The sequence below is a fragment of the Protomyctophum parallelum genome (assembly GCF_964188405.1).
Source record: "Protomyctophum parallelum genome assembly, chromosome: 15".
In the NCBI taxonomy this organism is placed as follows: domain Eukaryota; kingdom Metazoa; phylum Chordata; class Actinopteri; order Myctophiformes; family Myctophidae; genus Protomyctophum; species Protomyctophum parallelum.
The window spans coordinates 31,076,361-31,101,208 of record NC_139710.1 but is presented as its reverse complement, the minus strand read 5'-3'; the positions used below and the strand labels follow the sequence as shown (position 1 = coordinate 31,101,208).

At 46.1% G+C, this 24,848-nt stretch overlaps 1 protein-coding gene across 1 annotated transcript in view; it reads left to right on the top strand.

Annotated features, from left to right (window-relative positions):
• Window positions 1-1,048: 1,048 nt before the first annotated feature.
• kcnt1b (potassium sodium-activated channel subfamily T member 1b) overlaps window positions 1,049-24,848 on the top strand; it is a gene marked incomplete at both ends in the record, with an annotated part of 159,410 nt that continues 135,610 nt past the window's right edge. Inside the window, 2 exons of the mRNA XM_083783435.1 lie at window positions 1,049-1,089; window positions 6,112-6,312. Of these exons, the coding sequence (XP_083639561.1) occupies window positions 1,049-1,089; window positions 6,112-6,312 (242 nt within the window). The remainder of the gene's footprint in view (window positions 1,090-6,111; window positions 6,313-24,848) is intronic.

Sequence of the window (24,848 nt, the reverse complement as noted above, 5' to 3'; positions counted from 1 at the left end):
CAAATAGGAACTATAGAGCGCCACAGTCCCGCCCCCTTTCATGATGACGACAGGCCCAGGAAATAATTCTCCATGTTTCAAAAAGAGACCTGAGATCAGATTCTAAAAATGTCTTCTACATCCTGACAGTTTTCTGATAAAGCTATGTTTCTATGTCAGTCGTTCTTCGATTTAAAACAAATAGCAGACCTACAAGCTCGAGCTTGTAGATCTGCTATTTTTCAATAGCTAAAGCATGACATAATGCTAACACCAAAAGGGGTTCCCGCCCCTGTAAGCCTCGAAACAAAGCCTACTGGGATCGTGACAAATCATGACAACAAAAACACAATATTTTAGGCAGAGAAAATAATTACACAGAAGAAAAACAACAAAAAAGAGTTGTATACCCTGCCCATTTTTTCTTCTTTTTAATTATTTTGTTCAGCCCCCCCCCCCCAAAAAAAAGAATCTTGTTTGTTGTCATGATTTGTCACGATCCGAGTTGGCTTTGTTTTCGAGGCTTATACAGACCTTTAAATAAATACTTTTTGAAAAGTCTATATGGGGAAAAATGGATGGGGACTTATTTCCTGGGTCTGGCGTCGTCATGAAAGGGGGCGGGACTGCAACACTATAGTCTATATACTGTACCTACTGTACTACTTTGTATAAGTAAAGTATACTTAATAGTTCCATTGATTGCAATGCATTGCCCATTAACCCATTCTAGGCGGGAACCCCTTTTGGTGTTAGGCATTAGGTTATGCTTTATCTATTGAAAAATAGCAGATCTACAAGCTCATAGCGCGCCACCGAGTGGCGCGCTATGAACTTGTAGGTCTGCTATTTTTGACAAATCGAAGTACGACTGACATAGAAACATAGCTTTTTCAGAAAACTGTCATATTCAAACAGACATTTTTAGAATCTGATCTCAGGTCAGAAATTAAAATTTAAGTTAAATTAGTGGGCTCTGGTCCAGAAAAGGTTGAGAACCACTGATGTAAACTCTCTCTCTCTCTCTCTCTCTCTCTCTCTCTCTCTCTCTCTCCTCCAAGAGGTAGCCATGAGCCCCCCTCGACGCCCGTCCGGTTCCCATGGTGACAGGTAATTTATTTTGTGCTGACATGCAACACCCAGACTGCTATAGAGTACTGTACTTACATTTACAGTAAATGTGTATGCACGCGCACACACACACACACACAGACACACACACACACACACACACACACACACACACACACACACACACACACACACACACACACACACACACACACACACACACACACACCCCGATACCGGTATATAAAGGTATAGAAATTGGTTAAACTGACAGAACCACCCCTGTACTATCATGTTAGCTGCACCATGCGATGACCCAGACCCAACTATGACACTTACAGGTCTGTACTATCATGTTGGCTGCACCATGCGATGACCCAGACCCAACTATGACACCTACAGGTCTGTACTATCATGTTAGCTGCACCATGCGATGACCCAGACCCAACTATGACACCTACAGGCCTGTACTATCATGTTAGCTGCACCATGCGATGACCCAGACCCAACTATGACACCTACAGGTCTGTACTATCATGTTAGCTGCACCATGCGATGACCCAGACCCAACTATGACACCTACAGGTCTGTACTATCATGTTAGCTGCACCATGCGATGACCCAGACCCAACTATGACACCTACAGGCCTGTACTATCATGTTAGCTGCACCATGCGATGACCCAGACCCAACTATGACACCTACAGGCCTGTATTATCATGTTAGCTGCACCATGCGATGACCCAGACCCAACTATGACACCTACAGGCCTGTACTATCATGTTAGCTGCACCATGCGATGACCCAGACCCAACTATGACACCTACAGGTCTGTACTATCATGTTAGCTGCACCATGCGATGACCCAGACCCAACTATGACACCTACAGGTCTGTACTATCATGTTAGCTGCACCATGCGATGACCCAGACCCAACTATGACACCTACAGGCCTGTACTATCATGTTAGCTGCACCATGCGATGACCCAGACCCAACTATGACACCTACAGGCCTGTACTATCATGTTAGCTGCACCATGCGATGACCCAGACCCAACTATGACACCTACAGGTCTGTACTATCATGTTAGCTGCACCATGCGATGACCCAGACCCAACTATGACACCTACAGGTCTGTACTATCATGTTAGCTGCACCATGCGATGACCCAGACCCAACTATGACACCTACAGGTCTGTACTATCATGTTGGCTGCACCATGCGATGACCCAGACCCAACTATGACACCTACAGGTCTGTACTATCATGTTAGCTGCACCATGCGATGACCCAGACCCAACTATGACACCTACAGGCCTGTACTATCATGTTAGCTGCACCATGCGATGACCCAGACCCAACTATGACACCTACAGGTCTGTACTATCATGTTAGCTGCACCATGCGATGACCCAGACCCAACTATGACACCTACAGGTCTGTACTATCATGTTAGCTGCACCATGCGATGACCCAGACCCAACTATGACACCTACAGGCCTGTACTATCATGTTAGCTGCACCATGCGATGACCCAGACCCAACTATGACACCTACAGGCCTGTATTATCATGTTAGCTGCACCATGCGATGACCCAGACCCAACTATGACACCTACAGGCCTGTACTATCATGTTAGCTGCACCATGCGATGACCCAGACCCAACTATGACACCTACAGGTCTGTACTATCATGTTAGCTGCACCATGCGATGACCCAGACCCAACTATGACACCTACAGGTCTGTACTATCATGTTAGCTGCACCATGCGATGACCCAGACCCAACTATGACACCTACAGGCCTGTACTATCATGTTAGCTGCACCATGCGATGACCCAGACCCAACTATGACACCTACAGGCCTGTACTATCATGTTAGCTGCACCATGCGATGACCCAGACCCAACTATGACACCTACAGGTCTGTACTATCATGTTAGCTGCACCATGCGATGACCCAGACCCAACTATGACACCTACAGGTCTGTACTATCATGTTAGCTGCACCATGCGATGACCCAGACCCAACTATGACACCTACAGGTCTGTACTATCATGTTAGCTGCACCATGCGATGACCCAGACCCAACTATGACACCTACAGGTCTGTACTATCATGTTGGCTGCACCATGTGATGCATCTGTCTGCTTTAGGAAGCCCCTCTCCCTCCCTCCATTAACATTGTCAGAATTAATGAAGAAGCCTCAGGCTGTTGTGAATTATGTAGGTTGTTTGTTTATCGCTTAAGAACACATACTAATTTGAACATTATATAGAAGTCTATATACACACTGCCTATGTTGCATAGTTTTAGCGGTGCAAGCGTTGTGTTGTTGGAGCATTGGATTAGCCCCTGTTTCCCTCCCCTCGTTGACTTGTCATATTTCAATCAGTTTGACTACAACTGTTTTCAAAAGTGCATGTTCCACAATGAACTTGGACTCCGACGTTGGATGTTCACATTATGTGGAAATTCGGCTTGTTGAGAAAAAACATTTTATTGATAGTTTCAAGTGGAGATTGACAGGAAAGAGGGAGAGAGAGAAGGGGTGCAGCAATAAAGGTCGTCATGAACGGGACTCGAACACATGACGTGCACGCTGTCAGGCCAGCATATATGGCATTTCCCTGGACCGCTAGGCCACCGGGCGCTCTCTTTCAAAATGTGCGCTGTGGTCAACATAATGCGTCGACTGTGTCTGTTTCTAACGGACGGATGGACAGACTTTCAGTTCAGTTCAGGTGAAACAAAAATATTTTTATTGCAGCTTTAGCATATTTCTCTCGTGTTGTAGTCTCCTGCCTTGCACATAAATCACCTCTGTGTTTTGGGAAAACGCTGACCCACATGGCATGTGGTTCAATTGGAAGTCTAGGGACTTGGGTGTATAGCGCACCGCAGGCCGGAGTTCATCCTACTATATTGATCTTGTTGTTTTTGCTACATTCTTCTTGGCCTTGTTCTGGCCTGCAGTATTGACCTGCCAGGCAGGGGCAGATTTATGGCCCTGCTTTGTCTCCCGTTTTCACACAAAGCCCTGACTGGAAGTCACTCGTGTGCTATAGCGTTAATTGATATGTGGGATTCACAGTTTCATCCGGGTTGCTTTCTGGTCGAGCGCACATTGTGCTTTGAGTTGTGTTGTAAAGGGATCCCCTTTTTTCTACTACACCCACAGGTGCAGTAAACCTGTAAAGATCCCAGAGGGCACCCCCCAAATAATTAGCAAAACATTGATAATTTAAATATAATGAATATATGATGTTGTAGCCAATTTGATGACTTTATATTGTGGTTAATTTGTTGTGAAGTTGCTATGACAACCTGGGCATAGGCGGGTTCAGCCAATCACAGGCACAGCCTACTTGTATGTGTCACAGGTGCACGGCAGCAGGGAATTTGGGAAACGCCACAGGGAAGCCACAGTTTTTCAACCGTGCATGTCTTGTTTGTTGGTTTATTTTGCAGCACCAGTTTATTGTTCAGTTACAGTTAAGTACCCGGTTTCTGTTATGACATCCTGCAATCAAAATAAAACCCTTTAAATGCACTTAAACAAGATCTGATTTACTGTCGAGTCGACACCACCACGCGTTGGAAAGAGCTTCATTCACACCATATCCCTCACTGGCATCCTTTTGTTGAAAAGTTGCCTTTACATATGAATATCAAAAATAATGATGTCAAATGAGTTTTCATTGTGATGCAAATGTTTCTAGTCTTGTAGTCTTCTGCCTATAGCACATAAATCACCTCTTTGTTTAGGGAGAACGCTGACCCACATGGCATGTGGTTCAATTGGAAGTCTAGGGACTTGGGTGTAGCGCGAGTTCATCCTACTATATTGATCTTGTTGTTTTTTGCTACATTCTTCTTGGCCTTGTTCTGTCATTTCTGTACTGTATGTACTGTACAAAACATCCCCGGTGGACGAGCCCAGGAAGAAGCACGAGGTCTCACGACTTGCCCCAGTTGCACAGAATGCTCACGACTTCATGTCGGACGTTGTTATTCGCTGTTACTGTACGACGTCCCTGTTTTGGGCGTGCCATTATAGGGCGGAAAATTCTCAAGAAATAACCCATGACTGTACTGTGCTTAACGTGTACAGTACGTCCTACACTGGTGTCGTGCAGCGACAACATGGTGTCTGCATGCTCACAGAGAGGCGTTATGATGACGTGCTGCTTTTTGTGTGCGTGTAGATCATCAATTATCTCTGTAAAACACCAGTGTTGTGCTCTAATAACTTTTTCTTATTTATGCATATTATTATATATATTTTTTTTTAATGTTTATTCATTTTTAGTTTTATACAAATATAGAAGTAAATTGAGAAATACAGAGTAACAGAGTAACAAATACAAAAAACTAAAACACACACAACAACAAAACACAAACTCCAAATCAAGACAACCAAAGAACATTCAAAACAATAAAAACAATATATAAAATATATATATATAAAAAATTAAAAACTCCAATATAGTCAATATACAAAGCAGATCTCGGTCACAGACATCACCCAGATAAGACAGGTTGGCCAGTCAGGCGATAGTTTTTCAGGTTCAATCGGGGGCAGGAGTGTAAGGCGGTCAACATGAGACAGAAAAGGCTGCCATGCTTTACTGAATTTGGAGATTGAGCCACGCAATGTATATTACATTTTTTCAAAATGTTAAAAAAGTACAGTATTGATTGATGCATATTATACATGAACATAATATTTATATTTATTAAACCCAGAAAACCTCCCACTGTTTCTTTCAGCACACTCCAGTGACGAGGGACAGGATCGATCTTAAAGCTTCTTCATTGTATTTTTCTGCACGACGCGTTCCGACGTTCCGACGTTCCGAAATTCCGACGTTCCGGCGCGTTCCGTCGCCTCGGCTTCGTCAGGTGCTGCTCACGCAGCTTGTCTCTTTAACGTACGTACGTTATCTGGTCGATACCGGAACCTCCACCCAGGTCTTCTCTTTAACCCTTTCAACGCTGAACGTTCTCTAACCCCGTGGTTTTCTCTGGGTGCTCTCTTCCCGTCGGGCTGCAGGTCCGCGGTGGAGAACAGCGTCCAGAAGAACAACAGCAGCAGCAGAAACAACTCCTCCTCCGGCATCATCCTCGACATCTCCGCCCTCAAGATGGCCGACGCCGGCGCCGCGGCCATGGACACGGAGGTGCCGCCCCTCCCGCCGCGCTACCGCTTCCGGGACCTCCTGCTGGGCGACCAGACGCTGCAGAACGACGACAGGTACGTAAAGGTGGTGGGGCGGCCCCTGCTGGCCGCGGGAGGAACTGTTGAGGAACTGTTGAGGAACTGTTGGCGCCACGCACTGTTTGTGCGTGTGTGGGGCGATTTGTGAGCACACATGTTTGTGTGCGCGCGTGTGTGTGTTTGTGTGTGTTTGTGTGTGTGCGTGCGTGCGCGCGTGTGTGTGTGTGTGTGTGTGTGTGTGTGTGTGCGTGCGTGTGTGTGTGTGTGTGCGTGTGTGTGTGTGTGTGTGTGTGTGTGTGTGTGTGTGTGTGTGTGTGTGTGTGTGTGTGTGTGTGTGTGTGTGTGTGTGTGTGTGTGTGTGTGTTTGTGTGCGTGTGTGTGTGTGTGTGTTTGTGTGCACATGCGTGGGTACTTGTATTGCTATAACTTGTGAGGACAAGAAAAAAAATGGTTTTATGTTTTTTTTTAAAGTTTTCATGTTTCAACATTTTCGTGTAAAGGATGAAGATTTATAGGTTCAGGGTTGGAGTTATGCCTTGGTGGCGTGACTTGGTGGCGTGACTTGGTGGCGTGACTTGGTGGCGTGACTTGGTGGCGTGACTTGGTGGTGTGACTTGGTGGCGTGACTTGGTGGCGTGACTTGGTGTCTTGCACTGAAAATACCGGATTATAGTGATCTTTACAGTATGACCAACTTCCTCTTCCTTCCCGGAATTATCCTCATCCTTTCTTCACCTTAAAGGACCATGTGCTGTACACATACAGACAGTACATATACACAGCGTGTGTGTTGTATACATACAGACAGTACATATACACAGCGTGTGTGCTGTATACATACATACAGTACATATACACAGCGTGTGTGCTGTATACATACATACAGTACATATACACAGCGTGTGTGCTTTCATTTTTGGTTGCTATTTTTTTTTTTGGTTTTGTCTTCAGGGATACCATGTTGGCCAAATGGCCAAAAATGTTGATGTACAAAAATGTTGATGTCCTGTGTATGCACGCACGCACGCACACACTGCGCGCACGCACCCACTGCGCGCTTGCGTGCGTGCGTGCAGTGCGTCTCAAGCGCATGCGTGTGTGCTTGAACTTTTGCCTACATGATGCGTGTGTGTGTGTGTGTGTGTGTGTGTGTGTGTGTGTGTCTCTCTCACATCTCTCTGCCCTACTCTAAATTGACCTGCTAATTGCAGTCGTTCCCGAAGTCCCCATGAGAGGGGGGGGGGGGGGGGGGGCAAAAACCCACAGATTGCGGGGGTGGAGGAAGTGGTGTTGTTCAGATGATCCTCCCCCCCATTAGCCAAGCTGTCAGGGAGGAAACCTTGTGGTGTATGTAAAAAAAAAAGTAAAATGTTTTGCAATGGATCCACTCACAGTTTCCACTTTTCACATTCAAGACTTTCAAAGCGAAAATAGCCGATCTAAATTACTAAGCTTGTGAAGTACAGTATAGAGAAAGAAGAAGCATAATAAACATTTGAAATGTGTTACATGCAGGGCTTCTGCCCGCTCGGTTCCAGTATAATTGCAGAGGGCCTGAGAGAGAGAGGGCTGTGAGAGGGAGAGCTCTCCGCGGTGCTGAAATGAAAGGAGCCCGTAGAGGAATCCCAGTGGCCTGCAGTATATTGACCTGCCAGGCAGGGGCAGATTTATGGCCCGTTTTCACACAAAGCCCTGACTGGAAGTCACTTGTGTGCTAATTAGCGTTGTTGTTGTTGTTTTTGTGGGATTCAGTTTCATCCGGGTTGCTTTTGGTCGAGTGCACGTTGTGCTTTGAGTTGTGTAAAGGGATCCCTTTTTTCTTACTACACCCACAGGTGCAGTAAATTGATCATAATTGGCAAAACATTGATAATTTTAATCTGACATGAATATCAAAAATAATGATGTAAAATTAGTTTTCATTGTGATGCAAATTAGTAGGAACCGGAAAAACTATATTTATATTTACATTTATTGAGCACAAAAAGAAACATCTGGAAATCACATCTGCACACACATCTGCCCACCCATCTGCCCACCCATCTGCACACCCATCTGGCCACTTAACACGGCAGCCGATAAGTGATCAGATCAGATGGATGCAAACACCTTTTGAGATGTGAGATGAGACTGACTGACTGACTGACTGACTGACTGACTTTCACCACAGCTGTCAGAACCTCGTGCATAAGGCCTTTCACCACCGCTGTCAGAACCTCGTGCATAAGGCCTTTCACCACAGCTGTCAGAACCTCGTGCATAAGGCCTTTCACCACAGCTGTCAGAACCTCGTGCATAAGGCCTTTCACCACCGCTGTCAGAACCTCGTGCATAAGGCCTTTCTTTCACCACAGCTGTCAACACTAGCACCATTTCAAAGACTCCCTGGGATGTTCAGTTGCTCATCAGTGCACCTTTTACGAACACACACACACACGGGCCATGTACTACTACACTACTGTACTACTACTGTACTCTACTGTACTGTACACCATGTAGGACTAACACTACTGGCTTGTGTGTCTTCCGGTATCTTGCTATAAATTGCAGTGCTGAAATTACTTTTCACCGTCTCGTGAAATATGGCGTTGTTCAGCAAAACACAACAGACAGACACTGTACTGTACTGTACTGTACTGTATGTTGTTGTTGCGGGCAAAATGCCACGGGCTGTAAATGTCAATTTGAACCGAGGGCATAATTCACCTGCGAGTCGATAATCTTTTGTATGGCTGAGTGGTTTTTATGTTTCACGATTAGTCCATAACTCAAGGATGCGTACAGATGTACTGTACAGATGGAAAAAGATTATTGTCGCTGTCGGGCGACGTACGGCCGGGAACCCTCGTAAGTACGAGACGAGTGCTCTTCAGGAAATGAGGAAAATGAACCCATGCATGTGTTCCACTTGATCTTAATGCAGTTAGAATCTAGTCGCTATAGCTTGCAAAAACTTTTCATTGGCAAATTACGTTAATGTTTATTCATATTTATAAACACCCACAGAGACTATAACGTGTGCGTGTGCGTGTGCATGCGTGCGTGTGTGCATGCGTGCGTGCGTGCATGCGTGCGTGCGTGCGTGCGTGCGTGCATGCGTGCGTGCGTGCGTGTGTGCGTGCATGCGTGCGTGTGTGTGTTGGGGAGAACGGGGGGATGGCATAACATTATAAAATAATGGAGATACAGGCTTTTCTTCCCGACAACAACATATTATTCTTTCTCACAAACTGAAGCTGTTGGAACAGCAGTCCTTACATCTTCTCTTACTGTATCTCTCTCTCTCTGTCTCTCTCTCTCTCTCTCTCTCAGAGAGAGAGAGAGAGAGAGAGAGAGAGTCTCTCTCTCTGTCTCTCTCTGTCTCTGTCTCTCTAGCTCTCTCTCTCTCTCTCTCTCTCTCTCTCTCTCTCTGTCTGTGTCTCTCTCTCTCTCTCTCCCCCTAAGGGACTTGCATGGGCGCCACTACGCCCAGATGGAGAACAGCTGTGATCATTTTGATACGGTTATTTATCAGCGCTTATCAGGAGCACCGCAAACACAACGGTGCAATGTAATCTCGCTTTAAACCCATTCTGACCTGAGATCAGATATAGTTTTCTGAAAAAGCTATGTGTTTCTATGTCAGTCGTTCTCGATTAAAAAAAAATAGCAGACCTACAAGCTCATAGCGCGCCACTCGGTGGCGCGCTATGAGCTTGTAGATCTGCTGTTTTTCCATAGCTAAAGCATAACATAGTGCTAACACAGAATCCTTCAAGGTTTAAAAAAAAAAAAAAGAAAAAACCCACAATGCTGCACATTGATTTCCGAACATGATAATTCGGTGCGTGCGTGAGCGTGTGAGCGTGTGTGTGGCTTGTGTGTCATGTGTGTGTGCCATGCATGGAATTGCACGAATCCTCTAGAAGCACAACATGTCTCGGGGTGATAAACGGAAATCATTAGCGGCGAAAACAGTTAATGATTGTGAGACACGATCTCACGTTGAACCGTAGTGACAGCGTCCCACCAAATGAGGACAAATGGAGGGAAATGTAACGAAGTTTGCACTTTGATTGTATCCACATTTTCCCCGCCAAGTTACTGGGGGCGGGGCTCCTTGTGTATGTGTGCTTTGCTTCCTTCAGGCCGCGTTGCCATGTTTGCTTATTATAAGCAACCTTTGACTTGTTTTTGAGTGGTGCAACCACTCCTACAACCAGCAATGTCCGTGTACCTGTGTACCTGTTTGTGTACCTGTATGAGCACGAGTATGTGACTTATTAATAGCAGTAGGGGGCGGCAGAAACAGAGAGAGGGGTAGTGCTGTGTCTCTAATGAGAGACAGAGAGAGAGAGAGAGAGGGTGGGGGGGGGGAATTGCACCACTCAGTTCACACGTGTGTGATTTTTTTTCTGTAAAGTCCCTTATAAATTATTGGTAGTTGCTGGGTGATGTTTTGTTTGTGCTTGATTCTAAAGTGTACAGTAGTTGCTTATTTGGGCTTGCTTCCACATTTCTTCACATCAAGGAACCCCAGATTAATATGTAATCGTCCACGGACATCCATCTGAACATATTTTGTGCCTTTTTTTAATTAAATACAATGTTTAAAGATTCGAAAATATTCGATTTATTCTCAATGTGTTTTTAAATAAAATAACAGATGTACAACCTCACAATGTGTTGCTGTGAGCTTTGTAGATCAGATCTTTTCATTTGTGGTTGTTTTCATAGACCTGGGCCACTTGTTTCTCTCGCAAAACTGGCAACACAGCAAGAGAAAGAGGAACTTATGCACACACACAAACGCAATGCATTATGGGCTATATATAGAAAAAGGTGAATAAATTGGGTGTTTGTGTTCTGGCGGAAATCATTGATCTTTTGGGTACGGCGGGTTTGTTGCTGTTGTTTGGAAAGTGGAAAAGGACCATTTTATTTGAATAAGTGTTTATTTCAGTATATTTATCGGGTTTACAGTCAGCATCATTAACCCATTCTGACCTGAGATCAGATTCTAAAAGTGTCTTCTACATCCTGACAGTTTTACATTCTGACCTGAGATCAGATTCTAAAATTGTCTTCTACATCCTGACAGTTTTCATTCTGACCTGAGATCAGATTCTAAACATGTCTTCTACATCCTGACAGTTTTCCATTCTGACCTGAGATCAGATTCTAAAAATGTCTTCTACATCCTGACAGTTTATCATTCTGACCTGAGATCAGATTCTAAAAATGTCTTCTACATCCTGACAGTTTTCTGAAAAAGCTGTGTTTATATGTCAGTTGTTCTTCGATTTTTCAAAAATAGCAGACCTACAAGCTCGTAGCGCGCCACTCGGTGGCGCGCTATGAGCTTGTAGATTTATGCAATAAGCCACGAGAGGTCTCAGGTTACCGGGTATTTTACACTGCCTGGGAGCGTAGGCAGAAAAATGGCAGTGTAAAATACCCGGTAAGCTGGGGCCTCGAGTGGCTTATTGCTTTTCTAAAACGGTTACAAACATATAGCAATATTAAAACTATTAAATTCACAAAAGTATCTACGCTTTGTGCCACCAGAGCGAGCGACCCAGAGCCAAAACACTTCCTTGTTTTGCTCCGCAAGTAGCCTATGTGACGGGAGAATAGCGCTTGATGTATTTACGGGGCTGCCTGGAGCCACACATTCACAGTCATATGAGCCGGGCGGTGCTTAGACGCCCGCACGGCATGTGTTTGTAAAGCAATCAAGCGCTCCCTTTCCCCAGTTCAGGTACAAGGCTGCAGTTTGATACAAAGTGATTGAAGGAGTGGGTTATCAGTGAAATTTACACCGGTCACGTGACGGTAACCAGCCAATCAGAATGAAGTATTGGGACTACCCGTTTTAGATCTGCTATTTTTCAATAGCTAAAGCATAACGTAATGCTAACACCAAAAGGGGTTCCCGCCCCAAAATGGGTTAAATGTAATCAATTAAGATGTTTTAGTTTGTTCTCCATCCTAAATTGCAGCTTTGGGTTATGTAGGTTAATAGGATGGACGTATACAGGACATTATGTACTTCCCCCTCCTTGTTATATTTCAGCCAGTTTTGCAATTATTGTACTAATTATCTCAATTATATTCGCAATTACTAAGATTTATCGTTTTGTAATTTCATATCAAGTATAGGCGGAGATGTCTGCTCAGGAAACGACGGTTATACCATGGGTTATGAGAACGGGCCTTAATTGGATCACATGCATCAACAACAGAAAACACAAACAAATTGGGACAAAATATGAACCTGAATCTGTTGTCACGCTCACATGTACATGCACACATACAGTATACATATAATCCTATCACAGTCCCTTTTTGTGTAGTATTGGCTTAGTCCATTATAGCAGCATTCCTAGTAAATGTATTTGGTGCCTGGTTGCCTGGATCTTTGTCGACAAGAAGCCATGCAGTGGAACAGTATAATTTCATGCTTTCACAATGTTTCACCTTTTCAGTGCAACCAAAATTACTGGCCATTTTCTTTTCAAAGTGGTTACCAGTGGTTACCGGCGGTTACATGCTGGAAGAAACCCAGTGGTTACAATTATTGGCTGCCATGCTGGAAGGAAAAGAGCTATGCACAGATTTTGGGTGAGTCAGTGATCATTACAGTTGCTCTCAAAGTTGAGGTCCTGGGACCACCAGGGGTCTGCCAGGGGACCCCCAGGGGACCCCCAGGGGTCTGCCAGGGGTCTGCCAGGGGGTCCTTGAGGTGTTTCAGTTCTGTAACTCTGAGAGAGTTAAGGGGTTTTGTAGTGGTTTGGGGTCACAGAGATATAGTACATTTTGTCAAATGTAGGGGGTCTGTAGCCTAAAGCATGTCACACTGCATGGGGCCAGCTTGTTGGTGTTTCAAGCATTGTTATACTTTAGGTATTGAAAAATAGCACTGAGTGCCGCGCTACGAGCTTGTATAGGTCTGCTATTTTTGAGAAAATGTGGCACAAATCTTTGATAAATATATTCTTTCAGAGCGAAATTCTTTAACTCAAATCTTTGCTTCTGGGGGAGGTCCCCTGGAACAACATATTTTCAGATGGGGGGGGGGGGGTCGGTGGCCGATTACATAATTTTCTGGGTCCTTGACATGAAATATTGAGCACCACTGACACAGAAACAGGTTTTTCAGAAAACCGTCAGGATTTAGAAGACATTTTTAAAATTTCGACGTCAGGCCTAAATGGGTTTTAAAAGATTTGAGAACCGCTGTTCTAGGGCTGATGGGAAATTAACCGAAAACCAGTAACCACTTAATCTCGCTCATGTAGGTTAATTGAATAACCGAGAAGCAGTACAATGTTTGTTATATACTGTACATCAACAAATCTTCACAAAGAAATGTGAATAGATTCTTATTTTTTCATAATCGACAAATAGCGAAAAACAATAGCCGATCTACAACTAAATACAAGGCAGCTCTGCTCACAGCGCTTCACATCACGAACGCATTGTGTGAGCTTGCAGATGTGCTATTTTCACCATTTAACCCCTTTTGGTGTTAGCATTATGTTATGCTTTAGCTTTTGAAAAAATAGCAGATCTACAAGCTTGTAGCGCGCCACTTGTAGGTCTGCTATTTTTGAAAAATCGAAGAACCACTGACATAGAAACATAGCTTTTTCAGAAAACTGTCAGGATGTAGAAGACATTTTCAGAATCTGATCTCAGGTCAGAATGGGTTTAAAAACCCTAAAACCCCATAATCATGTAATGGAGGCAGAGGTTTGAAACAAAGGCGATATTGATCTGCAGTCCCGTCAGCCATCCCTGCTAATCTGCTCTATTGTTGTTCTGCAGGTCAGTAGGTGGCAGCAGCATGCTGCATGCGCTGGAATCACTGTTGCCATGTCTGCTTATTATAAGCCACGTTGGGCTTGTTTGTGAGCTTGTAGATGATGCATTATAGTTCAGGACGGGCCCCCCTTGAGGCAACATGTATGGCAGCATAATCATTTTTGTAATTTTTTAATAAATATTTGCATTTTTTTCCAGAAAACGTATATAGGTCAGGATTTATAGAAGGTGTTTTTAGAATCAGCCTCAGTCCTATGGGTTAGTCATGTGGCTTCTTTTGGGCTTGTTTTCAAGGACCTGGTTGCTTTGCTTTTTGTCTCTCGCAGAATCTGGCAACGCTGGCAATCTGGCCTATACTGTATGTAGTGTTAATTGTACTCCTGACAGGCTGGTCCCCTCCCCCTCTCCTCCCCCTCCTCCTCCTCCCCCTCCTAACACAACAATGACAAACTAATGTGAGGACAAACAGACCCAACAGATGACCACAATACGAGCAGAGCAGAGGGCTTACCACACTAACATCAGTGGTTTTCAAACCCTTTTCATCTCAAAAGCTCCATTATTGCCAACGGCATGGAGAGAGAGAGTATGTTATGCACTCCGTCCGTGTGTGTGTGTGTGTGTGTGTGTGTGTGTGTGTGTGTGTGTGTGTGTGTGTGTGTGTGTGTGTGTGTGTGTGAACGGCCTGTTACAGCGCCACCAGGAGGCCGACTTTTGAAAAACATATATATGTTTTATATTACTCCTCCAGATTCTGTCCAAAAATCCCGCAAATCGTTACACACTATCTCTATAGTCATGTGTTCAAGGCGGATCTGTCCCATATTTCTGATTCCATCCTAATTGGTTAACACTGGCTTTCAAAATGTCCATGGAAATAGTGAATTGAACGAGGTGGTGACTTTCTAATATATTGAAAATTAATATAAACAAAAAACTGTTTATTTCAAGCCCTTGATGCTTTAAAATAGATTTTCCTGAGCTAGCTGGTCCCTGTGCAGCGTTTGCCCTCCCTTTCAAGTTGGCACATTACAACTGAGGTACATTATAATGGAGAATGCATTATTATTATTATGTGCATATTTATGCAACATGGTGCTGAGTCAGCAGCAGCAGCAAGGCTGTATGGGGGCTCTGGGGGGTTTCCCCCGAATGAGACGAGGAGATGACAGCCAGGCACCTCACCGGCCCCGGCAACAGCCTCACCGGCCCCGGCAACAGCCTCACCGGCCCCGGCAACAGCCTCACCGGCCCCGGCAACAGCCTCACCGGCCCCGGGAACAGCCAGGCCCAGAATGTAATCATTCCAGGGGCATGAGGCCACTTGACTTTTGCTGTTGTCAATTTTCTGAAGGCAACAAAGGCCACATGCAGGCCAGTGAGGCTAATAAATAAATACAAATAAAAAAAGTCAATTGTCCGTCCGGCGCAGACAGCTGGCGTAGCGGTCCGCGCACCTACATGTATAGGCTGCTGATGCAGGCCTGACGGCGTGTCGCGGGTTCGAGTCCCGATCCCCGAAGACCTTTTCTGCACGTCTCACGACCCCCCCGTCTCTCTCTCTCCCCGTTTCCTGTTTACTATCAAATGAAGGCAGAAAAAAAGGCCCATTAAAAATGTCCATGGAAATAGTGAATTGAACGAGGTGGTGACTTTCTAATATTATTGAAAATTAATATAAACAAAAATACTGTTTAATTCATGCCTTTGATGCTTTCAAATTGATTTTCCTGAGCTATAGCTGGTCCCAGTGCAGCTTTTATCTCCCTGTTTTGATATCAGGCACCGGAGATGACGTGTCAGGGACAAAACATGTGTATGTGTATCTTAGAACCAGTAGAATCCATTGAAGAATGTTATGTTATTCACAACGGTGTGCGTGTGTGCGTGCGTGCGTGCGTGCGTGCGTGCGTGCGTGCGTGCGTGCGTGCGTGCGTGCGTGCGTTGCGTGCGTGCGTGCGTGCATGCGAGATTTACTCCAGTCTCGTGGACCGTGAGGCACAGAGTATGAAATGTTCCAAACAACAGCATCCCTAGAGGGCAGAAGGAGAACAGCATCCCTAGAGGGCAGAAGGAGAACAACAGCATCCCTAGAGGGCAGAAGGAGAACAGCATCCCTAGAGGGCAGAAGGATCCTCCCCTGTGGATTCTCCACAGCCGCGTCCTCACATCTGTCACAACGCGTTGAAGGACACACTGAGAACTCCCACTCCAAGTGTTCCTGTGTGTGTGTGTGCGCGTGTGACTGTGCGTGTGTGACTGTGCGTGTGTGTGTGCGCGTGTGACTGTGCGTGTGTGACTGTGCGCTGTCTAAATCATGACAATTTTCTGAAAGATTTAAGGCACAGTTGAACGATTTTTCAAAAATAGCAGATCTACAAGCTCATAGCGCGCCACTCGGTGTAGATCTGCTGTTTTTCAATAGCTAAATTATAACATAATGTATGTAACCACCATCCTGTCTGTCTGTCTGTCTGTCTGTGCAAGGCATTATGTAATAATGGCACAATTATATATATCTACTGCATATACTTAGTTGCGCAACGCGACAAGTATATAACCAGGCATTAGTGAGTCTTGTGTGTGCGTGTGTGTGTGTGTGTGTGTGTGTGTGTGTGTGTGTGTGTGTGTGTATGCAGGGGCGTTCTCTTCGGGGAGTTCTCAGCCATGAGCTGTCATTATGTGCTAGGCTGGGGGCCAAGGGCCCCTGATGTGGCCAGGGGCCCCTGATGGGGCCAGGATGTGTGGGTGGCTGCTGGGTGCTGAAGAGAAACAGTTGCGCGTGTGTGTGTGTGCGTGCGTGCGTATGTGCATGTGCATGCGTGCACGCATAACTCTGTGCATTTGGAAGTGCGTTTGGCTGTGTGTGTGTGTGTGTAGGCGTGTGTGTCTATAGTTGCATAATATACTCACTGAGTCTATTCCTGTGCACGTCGTCAGTCGTGCACTTTGCTGGCGTTTGACACCCGTGTGGGAGCGTTGTCGTGTTCTCAGCGGGAGCGTTGTCGTGTTCTCAGCGGGAGCGTCGTCGTGTTATCAGCGGGAGCGTTGTCGTCGTGTTTTCAGCGGGAGCGTTGTCGTGTTATCAGCGGGAGCGTTGTCGTGTTTTCAGCGGGAGCGTTGTCGTGTTTTCAGCGGGAGCGTTGTCGTGTTCTCAGCGGGAGCGTCGTCGTGTTATCAGCGGGAGCGTTGTCGTCGCCCACGCAGCTTTCACCATGCACCAAACACTGTATAATTGAACGCAGGTGTCTGATTGGACAGAGGTGTAACGAGCAGCGAGGTGCCTTTGGAGAAAATTGTTTCCATTTATCTTGCCCCCCCCCCCCCCCCGCCCCACACTTACATAATTGGTTTCCTTCTTAATGCATTAAGACCAGAGACAGTGCACATTTCTACAAATGTCTTCTAAATCATGACCGTTTTCTGTAAACCCTGTGTTTCTGTATCTGTGGTTCTCAACAAACTAAAACAATTAAAAAACGTTCGCTGTGAAAGAATATTATATTCAAAGACTTGCACACGTGATTTAAAGATCACACCCGTGTGAACTGAGTGGTGCAATTCCCCCCCCCCCTCCCCTTCCCCCCACCTCTCTCTCTCTCTCTCTCTCTCTCTCTCTCTCTCTCTCATTAGCAGGCAACAGAGCAGCACTATCCCTCTCTCTGTTTCTGGCGCCCCCTACTGGTACTAATAAGTCATATACTCGTGCTCAGATACACAGGCATACACACGGACATTGCTGGTTGTAGGAGTGGTTTCACCACTCAAAAAATAGCAGATCTACAAGCTCGTAAGTTAAAGATTATGATTAAAGTGAATGAACGCGCTACAAGGCGACACAGATGCTTTCTCAGGTCTAAATGGGTTAAACGTCCCGTCGAGGCGCTACTGATGTGTGGGATGTGGAGTGGGGGGGCTTAATTTGACTCTAAATCAATGTTAACACCTCTCGGGGAGGAGGGGGAGGAGGGGTGCTCAAAGGCGCTTAATATACCAGGTGTATATAGCAGCTGAAGCTGTCATCTCACAAAAAATACAACTTTTAAAATATATTTTCAATTTAAATTTCTCCTGAGAAGCACACTATATGATTGTTCCTTCCACTAAATCGATTGACAGTATAGGATACATTTACACGACAGCAAGACAATCTACAATTTAGGCATTTAGCAGACTCTCTTAATCCAGAGCGACTTACATTTAAGCAAAAACAAAAGCATGGCATACATCACATATATAAAAAGTAGTTATCATGAATCGTGTATAAACTAAGAACGTAACAGTGGAGTATCTATGTCAGCTATACACATACTATACTATACTATATATTATACAATATACATGTGTACTATAAAGTGCTATGACTACATACAGTAAGATGCAATTCTAGTGCTGTCTACGTAAGGAGCTATAAGTCTGTCTAAAATACTATCTAAGTCGAGGAAGGCAAGAGAGGAAACAAGAGACGTCTAAGTGGCGAAGCGGCCGCTGTAGTTCCTTTGCATTGTCAGCTCTTCTGTTGTGACACTAATACTATGTGTGTCATCTTCACACTGTGTGGAACCATCTGACCATCTAATACTATGTGTGGCATCTTCACACTGTGTGGAACCATCTGACCATCTAATACTATGTGTGTCATCTTCACACTGTGTGGAACCATCTGACCATCTAATACTATGTGTGTCATCTTCACACTGTGTGGAACCATCTGACCATCTAATACTATGTGTGGCATCTTCACACTGTGTGGAACCATCTGACCATCTAATACTATGTGTGTCATCTTCACACTGTGTGGAACCATCTGACCATCTAATACTATGTGTGTCATCTTCACACTGTGTGGAACCATCTGACCATCTAATACTATGTGTGTCATCTTCACACTGTGTGGAACCATCTGACCATCTAATACTATGTGTGTCATCTTCACACTGTGTGGGACCATCTGACCATCTAATACTATGTGTGTCATCTTCACACTGTGTGGAACCATCTGACCATCTAATACTATGTGTGTCATCTTCACACTGTGTGGAGATCATCTGACCATCTAATACTATGTGTGTCATCTTCACACTGTGTGGAACCATCTGACCATCTAATACTATGTGTGTCATCTTCACACTGTGTGGAACCATCTGACCATCTAATACTATGTGTGTCATCTTCACACTGTGTGGAACCATCTGACCATCTAATACTATGTGTGGCATCTTCACACTGTGTGGGACCATCTGACCATCTAATACTATGTGTGTCATCTTCACACTGTGTGGAACCATCTGACCATCTAATACTATGTGTGTCATCTTCACACTGTGTGGGACCATCTGACCATCTAATACTATGTGTGTCATCTTCACACTGTGTGGAGATCATCTGACCATCTAATACTATGTGTGGCATCTTCACACTGTGTGGAACCATCTGACCATCTAATACTATGTGTGTCATCTTCACACTGTGTGGAACCATCTGACCATTTAATACTATGTGTGTCATCTTCACACTGTGTGGAACCATCTGACCATTTAATACTATGTGTGTCATCTTCACACTGTGTGGAACCATCTGACCATCTAATACTATGTGTGGCATCTTCACACTGTGTGGAACCATCTGACCATCTAATACTATGTGTGTCATCTTCACACTGTGTGGAACCATCTGACCATTTAATACTATGTGTGTCATCTTCACACTGTGTGGAGATCATCTGACCATCTAATACTATGTGTGTCATATTCACACTGTGTGGAACCATCTGACCATCTAATACTATGTGTGTCATCTTCACACTGTGTGGAGATCATCTGACCATCTAATACTATGTGTGTCATCTTCAATCAAAAAAAGTCTTCTAAATAATGACAATTTTCGGAAAGATTTGAGCCAACGTTTTTTTCAAAAATAGCAGACCTACAAGCTCATGAGCTTGTAGATCTGCTATTTCTCAAAAGCTAAATTATAACAATGTTTAAAACCCCAAAAGGGGTTAAACAAACAAAAAAAATCTGGTAACCGTCTTCTTACAATCGCAGCAACGCATTTGAGGCTGCAGGATAAATCATGTTGTGTCACACATGAGATAATTACAATATACCGGTTGCCTTTAGTGTTTTTTTTTCAGTATGTAAATATGATTATTGTGTAACTATAATAGAATCAAACTCAAGAGGCAGGTGGGCTGTGGGAGGCTGCTCAGTAATTTGAAAACGATGAAACGACCACCTGTTATAAGCAAAGCAGGGGAACTGAAGGCCAGCCTACCAACAGTCATTAAGACATGTGAATCCCTTGACTCCTTCAAAACCGCTCTCAAAGGGCACCTACGGACGGCTGCAATTCGAAACTGGCCTCTGTCAAATCTGAATCCCCCCCACCGCCCCCCCCCCCCCCCCCCCCCAATTTCCCCTCACTGTATATGTATCTTTTCCCTTTTTGCTTCCTTTATGATGAATTCCTGTTCTGTTCTTTAACTATATAGAAGTGTATTTGTACGTCTCTAAATGTTTTGATGAATTGAACAATGTGGACCCTGTTGTAAACAAGTGTAATGCTTAATTGGGTCGTCCACTCACAGTTAACAGTCTTTGTATTGAGTTTGTGCTTGAAATGTACTGTAATTCTGCACACTGTTAATAAATACTTCAATCAATCAATCAATCAAAAGCAGACACGCATGAACGTTTCAGACTTAGACTGCGGCCCGCCGTGTGGCCACAAGTGGTATGAATAATTTGCGCGCGGGGGGGGGGGGGGGGGGGGACTCGCAGACCTCCATTGGCTCACCCTATAGCTATACTGTATCTTTCCCGAGAAACGTTTATATTTTAATCGAGATGAAAAATCTGAAGTCAGGTCAGAACCTCGGAAAACTGCACTATACGAATAGGCCTTTAGCAAGGCAGTTTAGCAAGAAAGTAATCAATCAAGCAATCAAACCTTTGTCTGTATAATACACACTTGTTTACCTATGCATGCTATTTAACCTTTATTTAAGGTTAAATAGGTTAAAAACGGGTTTCCGCCCCCAAAAATGGGTTAATATAATGTATACAGTAAGTACACACACACACACACACACACACTATATACAGCAGTAAGAGATATAGGAAGTGAGCCGTGCAATCGTGCATGCATATTCATAACCACCATGGGCTGTTTGTTTCTCCCTGGCGTCTGCAGGGACGTGAATGAACGCAGGCTGAATCATATTTCCATCTGGGCGTACAGTTACAGTAACAGAGAGCAGCGTACATTATGACAAGCAACAGCCAGGAGCACATGTACTCAAACACACACTGTCTCCTCTTATCTCCATATCTCTACGTCATTGTATATAAGAGTGTTGACTATAACCTCTTTGTTTTTAAAAATGCGCTGAAAGTGGCTATAGGATGGTGTCAGTGTGGGTTTCTATGGAAATTATGAAATATTGAACTGTTGGGGAGGGGCTGCTTCCCTCCCTTTATTGATAGTAAGTACCTTAGAGTACGGTATATATGAATAGAGAGGGCATCCGAGTTCTCCTTCCATCCACTTGCATTAAGTTGCTCAAAAGCGCATGAGGCGATTTCACTCCTCCTTCCGGGTTTAAAGGTTTAAAAAAAAAAGCTATGTCATTGAATTGATGTGCCATTAATCACACTTTGTGTATTTTATAGGCTTAGTGAAAAACAAAGCCCTTGTACTCTCGGGCCATGGGATAAAGTGCTATATGGGTGCACTCGACTCCTCGGCATGTTTTCTATGTTGTCAGTGTGTCATCACGCCATTATATTATTAGAGGCCCTGGGAGCCCTGCAGGTGTCAGGGAACATGTCACACACACACACACACACGCACACACGCACACACACACACACACACACACACACACACACACACACACACACACACACACACACACACACACACACACACACCCTGTCACTTCAGATTAAGGATGGATGTGTTTTTGGAGAGAAGAGTGCTGGCAAAACGAGACCGTCCACTTTCCCCCCCGCAGCTCCTCAACGCTACACTGAGGGCCACATTACTCACCCGCAGGGCTGGGAAGTAACTGAGTACATGGTGAGTACTGAGTACTGAGTACTGAGTACTCACCCGCAGGGCTGGGAAGTAACTGAGTACATGGAGAGTACCGAGTACTGAGTACTCACCCGCAGGCGTGGGAAGTAACTGAGTACATGGTGAGTACTGAGTACTGAGTACTGAGTACTCACCCGCAGTGGTGGGAAGTAACTGAGTAAAAGTAGTGAGTAGTAAAATTGTGGATACAGGCCATTTACTTAACAGAGTAACAGAGTATTTTCTACATTGCGCTTCTACTTAAAAAAGATCACACTCATGTGAAGTATTATCGTCATACATGACATTCCATGCTCAGCCAATCAAATCATCACAAAAGTCATTCCAGCCAATTACTTGTGGTGTCTTCCAGCCAATTACTTGTGTGACTTTTCTGACCTCACTTTTATCTTCAATATGTATACTGTACTTAGGCTCATAGCCAATCAAATCATCGCTATGGGGTTGATCAGCCAATCACAAGCCAACAACGCCGCTCTAGGAAGGGGGCAGCGCCCATCAACAAAGCTAAAACAAAAACCTCCAGTACAGTACATGTTCCAGCAATGCGTTGTGAGAGTGAGACCCTCTGGGGCTGCTTGACTGACTCATCCTCCCGGGCCGGGCTGGGCCGGGCGGCAGAGAGCATGTCTGGGTTGTTCTGTTGAGCCGCAGCGCCCACAGGGTGCCGGAACGCCCACAGGGTGCCGGAACGCCCACAGGGTGCCGGAACGCCCACAGGGTGCCGGAACGCCCACAGGGTGCCGGAACGCCCACAGGGTGCCGGAACGCCCACAGGGTGCCGCTACGCCCACAGGGTGCCGCTACGCCCACAGGGTGCCGGAACGCCCACAGGGTGCCGCTACGCCCACAGGGTGCCGGAACGCCCACAGGGTGCCGGAACGCCCACAGGGTGCCGGAACGCCCACAGGGTGCCGGAACGCCCACAGGGTGCCGCTACGCCCACAGGGTGCCGGAACGCCCACAGGGTGCCGGAACGCCCACAGGGTGCCGGAACGCCCACAGGGTGCCGGAACGCCCACAGGGTGCCGGAACGCCCACAGGGTGCCGCTACGCCCACAGGGTGCCGGAACGCCCACAGGGTGCCGGAACGCCCACAGGGTGCCGGAACGCCCACAGGGTGCCGCTACGCCCACAGGGTGCCGGAACGCCCACAGGGTGCCGGAACGCCCACAGGGTGCCGGAACGCCCACAGGGTGCCGGAACGCCCACAGGGTGCCGGAACGCCCACAGGGTGCCGGAACGCCCACAGGGTGCCGGAACGCCCACAGGGTGCCGGAACGCCCACAGGGTGCCGGAACGCCCACAGGGTGCCGGAACGCCCACAGGGTGCCGGAACGCCCACAGGGTGCCGGAACGCCCACAGGGTGCCGGTACGCCCACAGGGTGCCGGAACGCCCACAGGGTGCCGGAACGCCCACAGGGTGCCGGTACGCCCACAGGGTGCCGGAACGCCCACAGGGTGCCGGAACGCCCACAGGGTGCCGGTACGCCCACAGGGTGCCGGAACGCCCACAGGGTGCCGGAACGCCCACAGGGTGCCGGAACGCCCACAGGGTGCCGGAACGCCCACAGGGTGCCGGAACGCCCACAGGGTGCCGGAACGCCCACAGGGTGCCGGTACGCCCACAGGGTGCCGGAACGCCCACAGGGTGCCGGAACGCCCACAGGGTGCCGGTACGCCCACAGGGTGCCGGAACGCCCACAGGGTGCCGGAACGCCCACAGGGTGCCGGTACGCCCACAGGGTGCCGGAACGCCCACAGGGTGCCGGAACGCCCACAGGGTGCCGGAACGCCCACAGGGTGCCGGTACGCCCACAGGGTGCCGGAACGCCGGACGATGAGCCAGAGGACACCTTATCCGCCACGCTGGCAGTAGGCCTATAGTATACAGCATACCGCCGCCTGGCTTCTAGGCTTCTCTAAAGCACCGTTTGAACTGAACTGTACTATAGCTTGCCCGACGTATCGCATTATGGCACGTTATTTTTGGTCCAATTACGACTTGCTCTTTTCTTACTTATATACTGTGATCCTGGGCTCTACACACCCTCCACCAACCTAGTCCCCATATATGGGGGACAAGGGGAGGGCAACGGACTTGAACTCATGCTTCCTTCATGCCTGAGTGTCCAAGTTGCTCCTTTACACCTGACAGGGGGGAGTTTCCCCCCCTGATAACGTTTTATTTTTATTTCCTAACAGACAAAGCGAGGCATATTATGGGTACGAGCCAAAAGGAAACGGTTGCATTAATTTGCTTAATATACCAATGCATTTTTATAGCTGTTAAATTCCACTCGCATGAGCGTGACAAACACATTACATAATACCAATTATAATGTAAAGTGTAAATACACCTATAAATACAGATACATACATAAATGCACATATAGTTACTGTACATTTAAAGCAGTTACTTGTGACTGTAGAAATACATACAGTACATACATGCCCATGCCCACCTACCTGCACATGCGGCGATCTATCATTCATAATTTCACGAAAGAAAAATACTCATCTCGTCTATCTCCCTTCCAGTACTGTATAGTACAGTATGTATGTCCCAGATGAGTGGCAAACCCAAACCCCCCCGAGCTCTTTCCTTGGCCTAAAATAAATGCAGGCTTATACTCTCCAATGTTTGTCCAATTTATTCACCCTA